General features: G+C 38.2%; 2 protein-coding genes across 4 annotated transcripts; one reads left to right on the top strand and one right to left on the bottom strand.

Moving 5' to 3' along the window:
• The first annotated feature begins 2134 nt into the window (after positions 1–2134).
• Positions 2135–2758, top strand: LOC121749715 (calcium-binding protein KIC-like). The gene has a single exon (XM_042144318.1). It carries the CDS (start codon positions 2299–2301, stop codon positions 2680–2682), a length of 384 nt encoding a protein of 127 aa, XP_042000252.1. The 5' UTR covers positions 2135–2298; the 3' UTR covers positions 2683–2758.
• A 247-nt stretch (positions 2759–3005) lies between these two features.
• Positions 3006–5505, bottom strand: LOC121749695 (serine/arginine-rich splicing factor RS31-like). 3 transcript variants are annotated; one of them, XM_042144291.1, is made up of 6 exons: positions 5374–5505; positions 5168–5292; positions 4037–4149; positions 3727–3950; positions 3387–3638; positions 3006–3236 (listed from the first exon to the last, which is right to left on the bottom strand). In XM_042144291.1, the coding sequence occupies exons 2-6, from the start codon at positions 5271–5273 to the stop codon at positions 3206–3208; spliced, it is 726 nt and encodes a 241-aa protein (XP_042000225.1). In that variant the 5' UTR covers positions 5274–5292; positions 5374–5505; the 3' UTR covers positions 3006–3205. The 3 variants fall into 3 exon arrangements, with proteins under 3 accessions (XP_042000225.1, XP_042000232.1, XP_042000240.1); XM_042144298.1 differs by having other exon boundaries at positions 3006–3233; XM_042144306.1 differs by lacking the exon at positions 5374–5505 and adding an exon at positions 4280–4709.
• Positions 5506–13230: the final 7725 nt, after the last annotated feature.

The following is a 13230-nucleotide window of genomic DNA, read 5'->3' as shown; positions in this document are numbered from 1 at the left end:
ATTGACGATGGAGTAAATCAGTTCTTGCGATGAAGATTCTTCAATTGGCGATGGAGATTGTTGAGCACGAGTATGTGCAATGGAGATTACAATAAATCGGTCCTGGAGCAGGAGGCGACGAGGGCACAGGTGTAGAGATATTGCCGGTGCCCGCGAGAGGATGTGAGTCGTACTCCGCGAGAGGCAGACCGGAGGAGGGGGCCACAAATAGGGAGGCAGCCGTGAGAAGCAGGCAGGCCGGAGGAGGGTGTCGCTGGAGAGGAGGTGCAAGTGTGCTCCGCCACATCCTTCGTGAGAGAAGGAGAGAGTGTGTGTTTGTGTGTGTAAGCGTGAATGGTGTGCGTGTGTGTGAAAATATGAGAACAAAGTTGATTTCCTAAAATACCCATATGCAATTTTTATTAACTAAAAATATATAATTATTTTAGTCATTGGATTAAGAAAACATGTGATTGAGATTTGTTCTCTAGTTATATATTTAAAATTAGTTAAACATTAATCATCTCCCCTTTGATATAATATCACTGAAAGAACCTCTGAACTATGATACAATTGTTTCGGCTTAAAACATACTTCGCCCCATTCCCAATGATTTTTCGCTCTCAAGATGCACGCACACACTTCATATGTGGTCGAGTTCTGGCGATCGCTCGTCAATGATCGCTAACACCTTGCTCTCTGCACCAAAATTGAGGCTAGCTTCACCACCCCGAATCAACAGAGAAACTCTTCTCCACACTAGCTTACCACGATTTTCTTATCATTAATCCCTCAAACATTGAAACGATTTATACAATAGATGCTCGTAATCATAAAAAAAGCTTCAATTTCAACTAAATCTAGGACCAGTTCCCTAATTAACAAACATAATCAAAACATGCAATACAATCAGAGAAACTCCAGTAGGATTCGTCTGAGAATGAGTGTGCTCTCGACACACGTACAAGCCAACTAGTTTGTATTATTGATATTATTATTTATTTAATTTCAATTGTATTTAGATTTTACTCATTCAATTGTGCATATAATTTGACATGACATAAGAGTTGTGATGTGATGCAGTTCAATAAACTATGGCGGCTGATGAATAGTATTATAGTAATGATCTTAAATTAATAAATGATCAAGACTAATAGCTCATTACGCCCCATTAGAAAACCATAAACGTACATGACCCAACATTCAAAGTGTCACAATCTTAATGAAAATATCGATAGTCATTGTATTTCAGTAATGAGACTATATAACTTATGTCTTATAGGACGTGATTGACTCAATAATTTATTAGTATTTTATTATTCGGATTTACTTATCTAGGTCTATCGTCAAATACAGCCAGCCACCTTTAAATAATGTTAGTTTTGAATGAAAATTGTTGTCTATTTGTGTAAGTGGAATCTTGCTTGCAACCAAGTCGAAATTCCGGGAAACTAAAAAGAATGTGAGAAAAGATATTGTTATTTCTCAGCCGGAACCGGAAACTAATAAATAACTGTTTTTTCAACATTCCAGAAGTCGGTGATTAGTAAAGTGTTTGAAAAACGATACATAAATCCAAACATAGACATTAGTTAAATGCTCACCATTATATTCACACATTCATCAAAAAAGAAATATTTATGCACTTTAATTACTACATACATATACAAAATAAAACATAAGATTCGGAGAGTGCTAATGAGGTAAAAACAGAAGATATAGAATTGGTCCCAAAAATAGGGAGAGGGAGGCAGCTTCTTGGAAGATACACTTACAATAGAACAAGCAAGCAATTCCCCATGACCATGAGTCACGTATCATGACACAAACAGCAACCCCACTCCAAAACGAATAAAGCACCTTCCTCGAAAAATCGCTCATTTTGGAATTGGAACTATGCTCTTATTTTTATTCGATTTAATTCAATGCCCACTCCAAAATTGTGGCATATACAGTTAGGCAGCCATCATAACTTCTACTCCCTCCGTCCCGGACTACTTGCACTTATTTCCTTTCTGGGCGTCCCAAGTTATTTGCACTTTTTCAATTTTTAGTAAAAATTATCACCTACAGCCGCAATTGTTGACTTTGCTATACACTCATTCCTTAATCTCCGTGCCGAAAAGGAAATGTGCGAGTAGTCCGGGACGGAGGGAGTATTATAATACTAACCTAGAAATAAAATCCAACCGTCCATTATTGAACAAGCGGTTGAGATCATTTAATGCCTAATTTACAGGCCTTTCTCCTTATATACAGAGCCATCACATATTTCTCTCCTTTCATACTTGAAAAAAGTTGACTATTTTGATATTCTCGATGGCTGCTTCCAATCCCATCGACATGGAACCAAATTCGGAGATGAAAGAGTACGAAGACTTGCTGCCGGTGATGGTGGACAAGCTGGACGGCGACACCTTCGTGGCGGAGCTCTGCGGTGGATTCCGGCTGCTTGCGGATCCAAGCAAGGGGCTGATCACGGCGGCAAGCTTGCAGAAGAATTGTGCGCTCCTGGGGTTGGAAGGGATGAGCAGAGACGACGCGGATGCGATGGTGCAGGAGGGTGATCTCGACGGAGACGGAGCGCTCAATCAAATGGAATTCTGCATTCTCATGGTCAGACTCAGCCCTGGAATGATGGAGGATGCTCAGACCTGGCTTGATAAGGCCATTCGAGGAGAGTTGCTCAAATCCTCTTCTTGATTTTTCATCTGAATATATCTATATCTTTGTATTCTCCTAATTATTCATGAAATCATTTTATGGTTTGTTTCTTGAATAGTTTTTGTTTGTGTCATTATCAAGCCAATAGGTAATGATAGTTACTTTGAGAATATCATTGTTGGGTTGCAAACCCATACCACATCACATGATGGATTAAAGTCATAATCGCACACTCACAATAAAGAAGCAATTGTTTAAATACTTGGAATGACAATCTCAGTATTATGTACAACCTATGTACTAGTAGCACTATTTTAGGTGTTAGATTAAATTCTAAAAAAGTATTAACTGCAAAATCACAATTAAGTTCTAAAAAAGATAAACAGAAGCTTCATAGATAAAACCAAGCAAAATTACAAAAGATGCACATAAATAACGTAAAATCCAGAGCAAGAGAGCCATTCAATTCAAGATACAAAACCAGTAGCGTAGCTCCTACACTAGTGTATAAGCTTATATCCTTCATTGCCTAAAACACTGAGCTCATTTACACACTCAGCCATCAAGTTCTTGATCTTCGAACAGGCGACCTACTAAAAATAGTAAAAGAGGTGAATGTGAGTATATATTCTGCAATGTACATTTACCATAGGCAGTAGATAAAGTGAGACTATTTTATATTTTTATGTGTATTTTGGCTATTCATTCAAAACACATAATAGTAGTCAGACAAGCATATATACCTTCGGTGTCTGCCATAATCAGGGCTCCTGCGCCGGTCATGTGATGGGCCAGTGTACCTATCATAAACAGGGCTTCTGTCTCGCCCATAATCAGGACTTGGGCGGCTCCTTCGAAATCCTGGACTAGGTGACCTTCTATAAGGACTGTCTCCACGCCTACCATAGTTTCTTCTGGGGCTTTCGTGCATTCCACCCCTCTCGTCATCATCCCTCAGTGCATACTCAACAGAAACAACCCTATCCAGTACCTTGCTGCAAGATTCAGAATAAATATACTTATTCAGCACAGAAACAGAATGGAGGAATATTGTCTTTTATGTGGTATACTGAGGCTCCTGACCTCATGTGGGTGCATTCCAAAGCTTTTGTTGCGTCCTCCTGAGTCTCAAATTGCACAAATGCAAAGTTCCTTCGAATGCGGACATTGAGAAGCTTCCCATAAGGCTCGAAGTGTCTTTCTATGTCATGGACTTTGGTACGCACAGGATCAAAGTTTATCACAAAAAGGGTCTTAGTTGGCTTTTGATTTGCAGCTCTCCCATCACGATGCCTACCACGTTCACCCTGTCAAGATGAACAACACAAAAGGCTGCCTTATTAAACCAAAAGCATAACATATTATATCAAGGCTACAAACAACGTAAACATACCTTGGCCCATTCAACTGACAACCTGCGCCTGTCATGCCCAAATGTAATATTATCAAGATTGCGAATGGCGTCTTCAGCATCACGTTCATCCTCAAAGTAAACAAATGCAAATCCTGAAAGTGAAACAACTTATATGAGCAGCATAGACAACAGATATCATTCAGGAGTACAAATGTTGCACAGAGCTGCATCACTAAGCCAGTATGTTATTTCTCCTGTGGAGATTTGAATTAAGTAAAACACCTGCAAACATGCGAAGGTTCTGATGAAAGCAAAGATGAATAGTGGAGGCAAACTAAGATCATGGAGATAGTTGAGTAGTCATTGCTAAGCATGCTTCAGCAATATCACAGCATGAGATCAGTAAATGGAAGACATGGCATGATAGAACTCATTGATCGCCTTAACATTAGTGAAGGTGGGTATGGCAGGATGAACTGGTCTGACACCTAGATCCCTTAACATTATTGAAGCAAGCATGGCATGCCAAAATCATCCCCACCCTTTCCATTGGGTGGGATAGCAATGCTAGCATTGAATAAATGAATGAGATGAAATGGAGAATGAGATGTGGAACTGTTCCCATCTGCAACTAGGAGAGCAGGTAGGAAAGTAGACAGCCTTTGCATTAGAGGTTTTTATTGCATAGAAGACAGTTCCTTTGTAGATGTTCCTGCGTCAAAACAAGGCGCTTAAATATCGAAAACTTCTTGTATATATAACTATATTTCCTGATTTTTCCATAATTCCTTTTTGCCAGGATACACCCTGCAATATTTACAAAATGGATATGCACGCCTACATGCGTAGTAAGTGAAGAGCAGAGGTGCTACATGTGTATAATTGATACCATCTTTGAGCACTTTGAACATACATATGGTTACTCACTGAGACCTCCATACACAAAGGCAGATTCACTCATACTCACTTCCCAAAAACATTTAAAAAGAGTAAATGAATATTTAACACAAATCACAGTAAAAAATAAGCATACAAAAAAAAGTAATTACTATCAATGAATACAGAATAAGTCCAGCTTCGCTAACAAAATCCGAGAAAAAGGAATAGACAGAAGAAGAAAAAAATGAAGTAGATGTTCACTAAATGAAATCGCCCTGTAAAATGTAGTACCAGATTTCATGTCGACGCGGTCGACTCTTCCATACTTGGAGAACAACCGCTCCAAGTCTGATTGCCGAGTTTCGTACTCAAAGTTTCCGCAAAAAATCGGCCTCATCTTTGTCGCTTATGAGATTCTGACTTGCAGAAGAAAACATTAAATTAATGCATCAATGAAAACCGCAAGACAAATTTTTTTTTTTTTTTTAAAAGCTCACCTTACAAATTGAAAGGGGAGGTAGCTTCGAGAAACGACGTTGATTAAAGTATGAAGAAAAGGAGTGACGGAGAGTTGGAGACGAGCATCTATCATAATCGTACCAGACCATACATGTATTTATGTGTGTGAGTAAGAACCCTAGATTTTCAAATTGAGTTGGGTGGGGACCACTCAACTAAGGCTAGGTCCATGGGCTATTAATGGGCTGCCTCCAAAGTAGTCATATCATTGGGCCAGCAAAAACTAATTTTACGCGGTTGCTTTTGAGTTTTGAGGTAAAAGGACTTCTTGTATTCAGGGATAGGGAAAATACGAAAAACTGAAATTATACAGAATAAATATAGATTATATCAAAGTCATGGTATAGTGGAATTTTCGGCATAATATGGTAAACGTTTAAATTTTTAAACTGCCATTATGAGTATTATATTACTAACTCAACACTTAATTACTACCTACAATTAAATAATAGTCATTAGATATTCAAATCAATGGCGTAGATCGTCAGCCCTGGAATATCAATATGATCAAAAAAAAAAGTCAATAGTATTAAGGTAGTCATTAGATATTCAAATCAATGGCGTAGATCGTCAGCCCTGGAATATCAATATGATAAAAAAAAAATAGTATTAAGGTACAAATTAGTCGTAACTAACTTTTGAAAATATCTCATAACTTTAAAACACATATAACTTTATTGATTTAAATTATTTTTTCGCACAACATATATTAAATTAAAGATAATTTCATAAGGATTCTAACAAGATCTCACTTGCATATGTTCCGATATCAAAATTTTAAAAAAAAAATTAAAAATTTTCATAAATTTCGTTAGCAGCTTTATATCAATACACGACATACCATATGTCAATACAATGCTTGTACAATATCAATATGAAACTGTATTGACATTGTCATGTCTTTGTGTTGATATATTTCATACACTGTATTGACATTGTGTTTATAAACCGATAGTTGCTATTATCTTTTTAATATTCAAAAATGAAAAACAAAATTACACATGGCAAATTGTAGATCATAAGATTTCTAAAATCATATGGTCTTAAATTAGTTGTAGTTAGCAATTAAATGATGAGTTAGCAATTGATCATTCCCCTATAACAATATATCTAAAATTTCTATAGGTATATATGATTTACGGAATTATGGTATATGGTATATTATAAATATCGAATATATGTATAATACTATCATATAATGTAGGGATATTGACAACTAATATCTTGGAACTTTCAAAAAGTTGGGTTTTTTCCCACGAACTTTGAAATTGACAAATAATATCACGAACTTTACCCGAGTTTGTTATTTCCTACCAATGAAAAAAAAATTCTGGCAATAATAATATCATGATATGGATTTTTTTTTAAATTTCTCGACAACAACTTCGAGAGTTTCAAGATTTTCAATCTTTGAGAATAGTTTTTCTTGAAGCAAACCCTCCAAATTTGTTCTTCAATCTATTAATATGGCCAGAATTTTTTCGCTGGTGGGAAATAACAAACTCGGGGTAAAGTTCGTGATATTATTTGACAATTTCAAAGTTCGTGGGAAAACCTAACTTTTTTAAAGTTCCATGATAGTAGGTGTCAATATCCTTATAATATATAACAGTACTGCGATATACTATATCGAAATTGGAGTACCAATTTTTGGTATGGCAATACCAAAAATGTGGCACATTATTGGTATTAAAATTGGTCATATAGTCTGTCCATAGCCTTTGTCTTAGCGGTAAGGAGCTTAGACATTATTGTATGAGGGGCCGAGTTCGAGTCCTCTTGATATCAGTTGTAATTTCCTCCTTGCTATATGAGTTTATTAGTAATTTCCTCATATAGTCAATATGACCAATTTTTTTTAACTCGATGATTTGTAGTTGGTTCGGATTATCTGTTAACAAATAAAATTATTAATTTACTTATTTTTTATAAATTAAAAAATACTAGTATTAATTTAATTTAATTATTTAGATTTAAATTGTGACAAAGTTTTAAACTTGTTATAACAAGTTTTAATTGTATAATATAGTTGATCGCATGATATCAGTTTAATAGTGTAATATGATGATTTGGTCGTTATCATATCGTGTTAAGCTAAATTGTGTAGTAACTTTCTAACATTAACAATAGGACTGAGAATTTTTTGACATAACATGAATATTTAACATAAACACACACGAAATTAATGGGTTTAGACCCAACAAAAATATGATGCTTTTGTGTTGGATTAAGATTTGACCATATTGAGATAAGTCGATATCATATTGATAATGACCCACCTGCATAATTTGCTGAATTACTTGTAACTAATTAAATTCAACTATCATGTCGTATCAATTCTAGCCATTTGGTATTACAATTCTAAGATTGATATTTGATATGGCTAGTATATAGTTTTAGTTCTACAAGAAAAATGTTGTACATTTGACTACGACTGGTCATCATATTATAAAAAGTAACTTATCAAGCTTAGAAACGTTAAAAAGTTGATTGAAATGGCTAATGCATTAATACCTACTCCTAGACCGGAGGGGAAAATCGGGTTTACAGGGTACTTTACGTTAAAAATAACGTAAATGTACCCATTTTGTTATATCTTCCATATATGGGAAAAACGCCAACCGCATTGGCGTGTCTATAAGTGAAGACGCCAACATAGTGGGCGTTTTATAATTTCGTCGTATTTTAGCTGTATTTTCTCCAAATACAGCTAAGTTAAAACACGCCAATATCGTTGGCGCTTTCAATTTGAAAAACGCCAATGAAGTTGGTGTTTTTAACTTAGGAAAGACGCCAACTTGAATGGCGTTTCTTCGTTAAACGCCAACGGGAATGGCGTCTCTATGCAGAATATCTGTTTTCATCGGCAAAAATTTGACGGAAAGAGTGCAAGTATAAAACGCCAACGTGGTTGGCGTTTTTAAGTAAACACGCCAACGAGATTGGCGTCTCTTATAAACACGCCAACGTGAGTGGCGAGTCAATAAAGAATGGGTGTTTTTAACAATGGCGACGGAAATATCAAAGTATAAAACGCCAATGCCATTGGCGTTTTTAAAATGGGTCTCTGGCTGACAAAGCAACTCATCGTTTGAGGAAGGATTTGATTTACGGGAATTCAGGGAAGGATGGCGAGGCATCATTGCTTCATGGAGAAGCCGTCGACTTTTCAGAGAAGATGGATACGCCTTTTTTGAAAATCTTTTTTTGAAAATTGCATCGCCTTAGAGTCCAACTTGCATGCTTCCATGGGGAGTATGCATGCCTTAAATGCAAAGGCATGCATTAGAGCATCCACAACCGTGCTCTTGCCAGCGGCACGGTTGTGGGCCCGGGCGGTACTATTCATGCCTGCTCTCTGGCAAGAGCACAACACCCACAATTGTGCTCTTACGCAAGGACGAGCACAATTAATTTAAAATTCAATTAAACAATAACATTTCCATAATATTAAAATTCATTTAAAAACCACAATAAATATTACAAATGACAAATAAAATTAAACATTACATAATTAAAATCCTAAAAATGAAAAATTACATAATTAAAATCCTAAAAATTAAAAATTACATAATTAAAATCCTAAAAATTAAAAAAATCACTACTCGTTGCCGAATTTCGCCCACATGTGGTTGATTAGGTCTTTTTGTAGCTGATTCGTGAAGACGAAGCAACCGTTGGCAATCATCGGTGGTGGGTGCCCGAAGGAATTCATCCCCAAAAGCAGAACGAACGCCCTCGCAAAAATTCTTTAAACAAAGGATTCCAGTGGACTCACCGATATGCAAATACTCATCGAAGATGTCGGCCGTTTGCCCAGTAGCGAGTTGTCGGATGGCACACGTACACTTCTGCAACGCCGTGATACTTTGCCGGCCGGCTGCATCTACACCTGTTTGAAAGTATTCAACACGTGCGGACAATGTGTTGACAATTCGCATGAACAAGCGCTTTGACATGCGAAAACCGCGCCTGAAGTAATCTACCGGAAACCGCGGATGGTCGGCAAAGTAGTCGGCAACGAGCCTTTCGTGGGCTCCCTCCCGGTCACGATGGATGTACCGGCGATTTGATCTAGTGCGTTGAGGAGGATGAGCGGGGGTATTCGCCGCGACATATGCTTCGTAAGCGGCACGATGTTGTTCGTAGTATTCTTGTTCTTCGCGCTCCGCTTCCTCCATGAGATGAGTGAAATCCATTTGATGTTTTGAGTGAAGGTTGAATGTGTTGATAGTTTGTATAAGAATTATGAATGAGAGATGAATGAGAGATGAATTGATGTGATAAATGAGTGATGAATGTGTGTATTTATAGATGATTTTGGGAAAAAAAATAAAAAAAATAAAAAAAATTCAGAAAAAACGTGAAAAAAACGGCCATATTTTTGGAATTTGGAAAATATTTTTTTTTTATTTTTTAGCATTATTTATAATTAAATACCGATTTTTAAAAAAATAAAAATAAAAAATGTTTAAACACAACGGCTATGCCGGTGACGAATGAGAGCGCGCCACGTGTGCGTCCGCTGGCACGGACGTGCTCGATACATCGAGCAGCGCCGTGCCAGCGGCGGATGGCGTCCGTGACAGCGGCGCGGACGGCGGTGGCGACGGACGCCACCGCTGCGCATGCTCTTACCACTTCAATTGTGAGGAGTTCCGAAAATCAAGGCTCCACTCATGAGGATTCTCCCACCAACTCTATCAAAAATGCCATGCCTACCACCATGTGGAATGGGAATGGGAATGGGAATGCATTTAATGCAAAGGCTACATCCTCTTCATTCCCTCTAAGTACCGAGAATAAAGCTACCAACCCTCCCTCTTTTATGGAAATTGTGCAGCAGCATGTTGAATTGGAGGATGTGCAAATGGCTAATGTGAAGGGAATCTCGGCAATTTACGAGAAATTAAATGCGCCGCCTCCTCTAATTAATGATGTAACACAAATTAATGAAGGAAAATATACTTAAGCTATGGAGGATAGAGACGCCACTGGGGTTGGTGTTTTTCAATAAAACACGCCACTGGTGTTGGCGTCTCTTCTTTAAAAACGCCAATGTGGACAGCGTTTTTAACTTGAAACACGCCAGTGGTGAAGGCGTTTTTAACAAATACTATATTCCAATACAATACAGCGTCATACGGTTCGAACGTGTAAAACGCCAATGTAGGTGCCGTCTTCACTTAAAAAATGCCAATATGGGTGGCGTCTTCACTTATAAAAACGCCAATATGGGTGGCGTTTTTCCCATATATGGAATAGATAAGAAAATTGGTACATTTTCGTTATTTTTAACGTAAATTAGCATAGAAACCCGATTTTCCTTAGACGGGAGTGGGGGAAATAATCACAAGATACTTTCGTCGAACATTCGTTTTGTAATATTCCTACTAACAAAGCATATTCTATTCGTAATTTATAATAATATAGTTACTGACTTTGACATAGCAATTCAGAAAGACTCAAATCTTTTATTTATTGAAATGAAGTTTCACATTTTTCGGATAACGAAAAAGGGAGTACTATCTCTTTCATAATAGGAGTTAAATAACACTGCCGCTTTCAAAAACTATTTTAGTTAAATATCGTACTTGAATTTACTTTCAGCAATTGAACAACATCAAGATTTATGTATAGCAATATTGGTGTCAATTTTTCAGAAAACCAAAAGTAGTTCAAACATTAGATTTTAGATATGATCTTAGTACAATTGAAATATGTGAATAATGACATTATGTTTATATGACACAGCCACTAGAGCGGATTCCTATCCAATTATTTCCTTTATTCACAAATATTTACCAAGAGTTGACTTATGGTATACAAGTGTGTGAAAAATTAATAGTAGTAGTAAGTATATACTCTTTCATTGCATAATTTTTTTTATCACAATGATGTACGAGACGAATTTTAACAAAATGGTTGATGGAAAAATTGCTAAATAATAAAAAAATATTGTCAAATTACGAAAATTGAATCATGAAAAATGAAGATTTCACAATTATTTCATTTGTCTTTTTTTTTCCAGCGAAATATGCGATGATATATCAGCCGATTTTAAACACGCTACATACCATATAAACATGCATCACCCTAAAGAAGTGAGTTAACATAGCCATAATACTTCCACGTTTTAAAATCGGTTACCTCATCACATATTTCTCCGAAAATGAGGCGGATAAAATAATTGCAAATTTTTCATCTTTGGTAGTTTAATTTTTAGAATTTGAGAGTGTACTATAAATTGACCTTTTATCATGATTTATAAGGATATGGATCCTTTGCTGTGCAATTTTGCACAGCAAGAACGGTTGTTGCTCACAGAAGAATAAAAAAATCAAATAAATAAAATAAATATATATTATTTTATTTGTGTAATAGAAATAGCAGCTCCTGCTGTGCAAAATTGCACAGCAGAGGATCCCAGCCCGATTTATAATGCATATTGTCCTTTTTTTTAAATCTTACCTTCTTTTGTTTTACTTTTGCATTGCTCTCTCTCTCTCTCGTTTTGTTTGTTTTATTTTCCCTTTTTTTGTTTATCTTCGCCTTTTCACTTTCTTTTGTCTTAGGGCATCAGCAGTGGGGCGCCCTAAGGCGCGCCCTATGACGCGCCACGTCATCAGTTTTATCCTCCTTCCCCCCACTTACAGTGGGGCGCCCTAAGGCGCGCCACATCATCATTTTATTATTTTGTTTAATTAATTTAAATGTTTTCAAATAACAAGTAACGAGTAAATAAAAAACGTCTAAATAACAAATGGCGACGCATTAATAAAAAAAAGTTACACCATTCAACTTAAAAAAAAAAAACTAAGTCGGTGCAATTCTCAACTTCCGACGCAGCTCATCGATTAACGCCCGGAGATATTCGGCTTCGTCGGGGTCGATACACTTCTTGAGGGCCTTGTGCGTCTGCAATAACGTCCTCGCCATCGACGCTGTTGCCAACGACTCAAACGCGGTGGCCGTCTGGGTCGGGAGCGTTTCCGGGAAGGGAGATGGGTTTGCAGCGGTCGAGGATGAGGTCGCGGCTGCCTTCCCCTTGGCCTTCGCAGCCTTGACGCCGGGAGGACACCGGTGTGCCGGAACTCCCTTCATCCACGTACGTCCGGTTGAGGTCAACCGAGTGATTGCCGCTGCCGCTGCTCGTGTAATCACCAGCTTCGGTGGTCTTCGTCCTCTTCGGCGCACCAGTGTGCAGAATTCCACCTTGGAACTTCTGCTTGTCCCTCAAGAGCGCCCAGATGGCCTCGTGCTTGAAGTTGCCGTACATCGACCGGTACGACAACAGCGCTTTAGCGCGCACGTCGCTCAAGCTCTCACCGCTCCCCTGTGCCCGCGTGGACTTCTCGAACTCCGCCGCGTACAAGTTCACTTGCTTCTTCACTTGATCCCTGTGCTTGCGGAGTTGCTCACGTTTGCGCTTGTACGCGGTCGGCGGCTTGGCCTCATTGTAGAGGTCGGCGATGCGCTCCCAGTACGCGCCCTGCCTCTGGTTGTTCGCGAAAATCGGGTCTTTCGATATATCTACCCAACACCGGTCCAAAATGAGGGTTTCGTCGTCGGTGTAGTTCGTACGGCCGGGGGCGTACTCATCGCAATTTTCGGGAGGCAGCAACTTCTGCGCCCGCTGCCGGTTCGGGATCGGGATCGGGACCGGAAGACGGCTCCATGTCAGACAACCCGTACGATTCCGTACTAAAATCGGGATCGTACTGGGTGTCGGCGTCGAACGAACGATATTCGCCGGGTTCTGTACCCGGCCAACGCGCCTCTCCGCTAAACATAGGACTATTGGGACTTGAATCCATTTCGCAGTAATTATGTAA

Source organism: Salvia splendens, chromosome 1 (genome assembly GCF_004379255.2).
Source record: "Salvia splendens isolate huo1 chromosome 1, SspV2, whole genome shotgun sequence".
NCBI classification, from domain to species: domain Eukaryota; kingdom Viridiplantae; phylum Streptophyta; class Magnoliopsida; order Lamiales; family Lamiaceae; genus Salvia; species Salvia splendens.
Note: the sequence above shows the minus strand (reverse complement) of the source record. Positions and strands in the feature narration are given on the sequence as shown.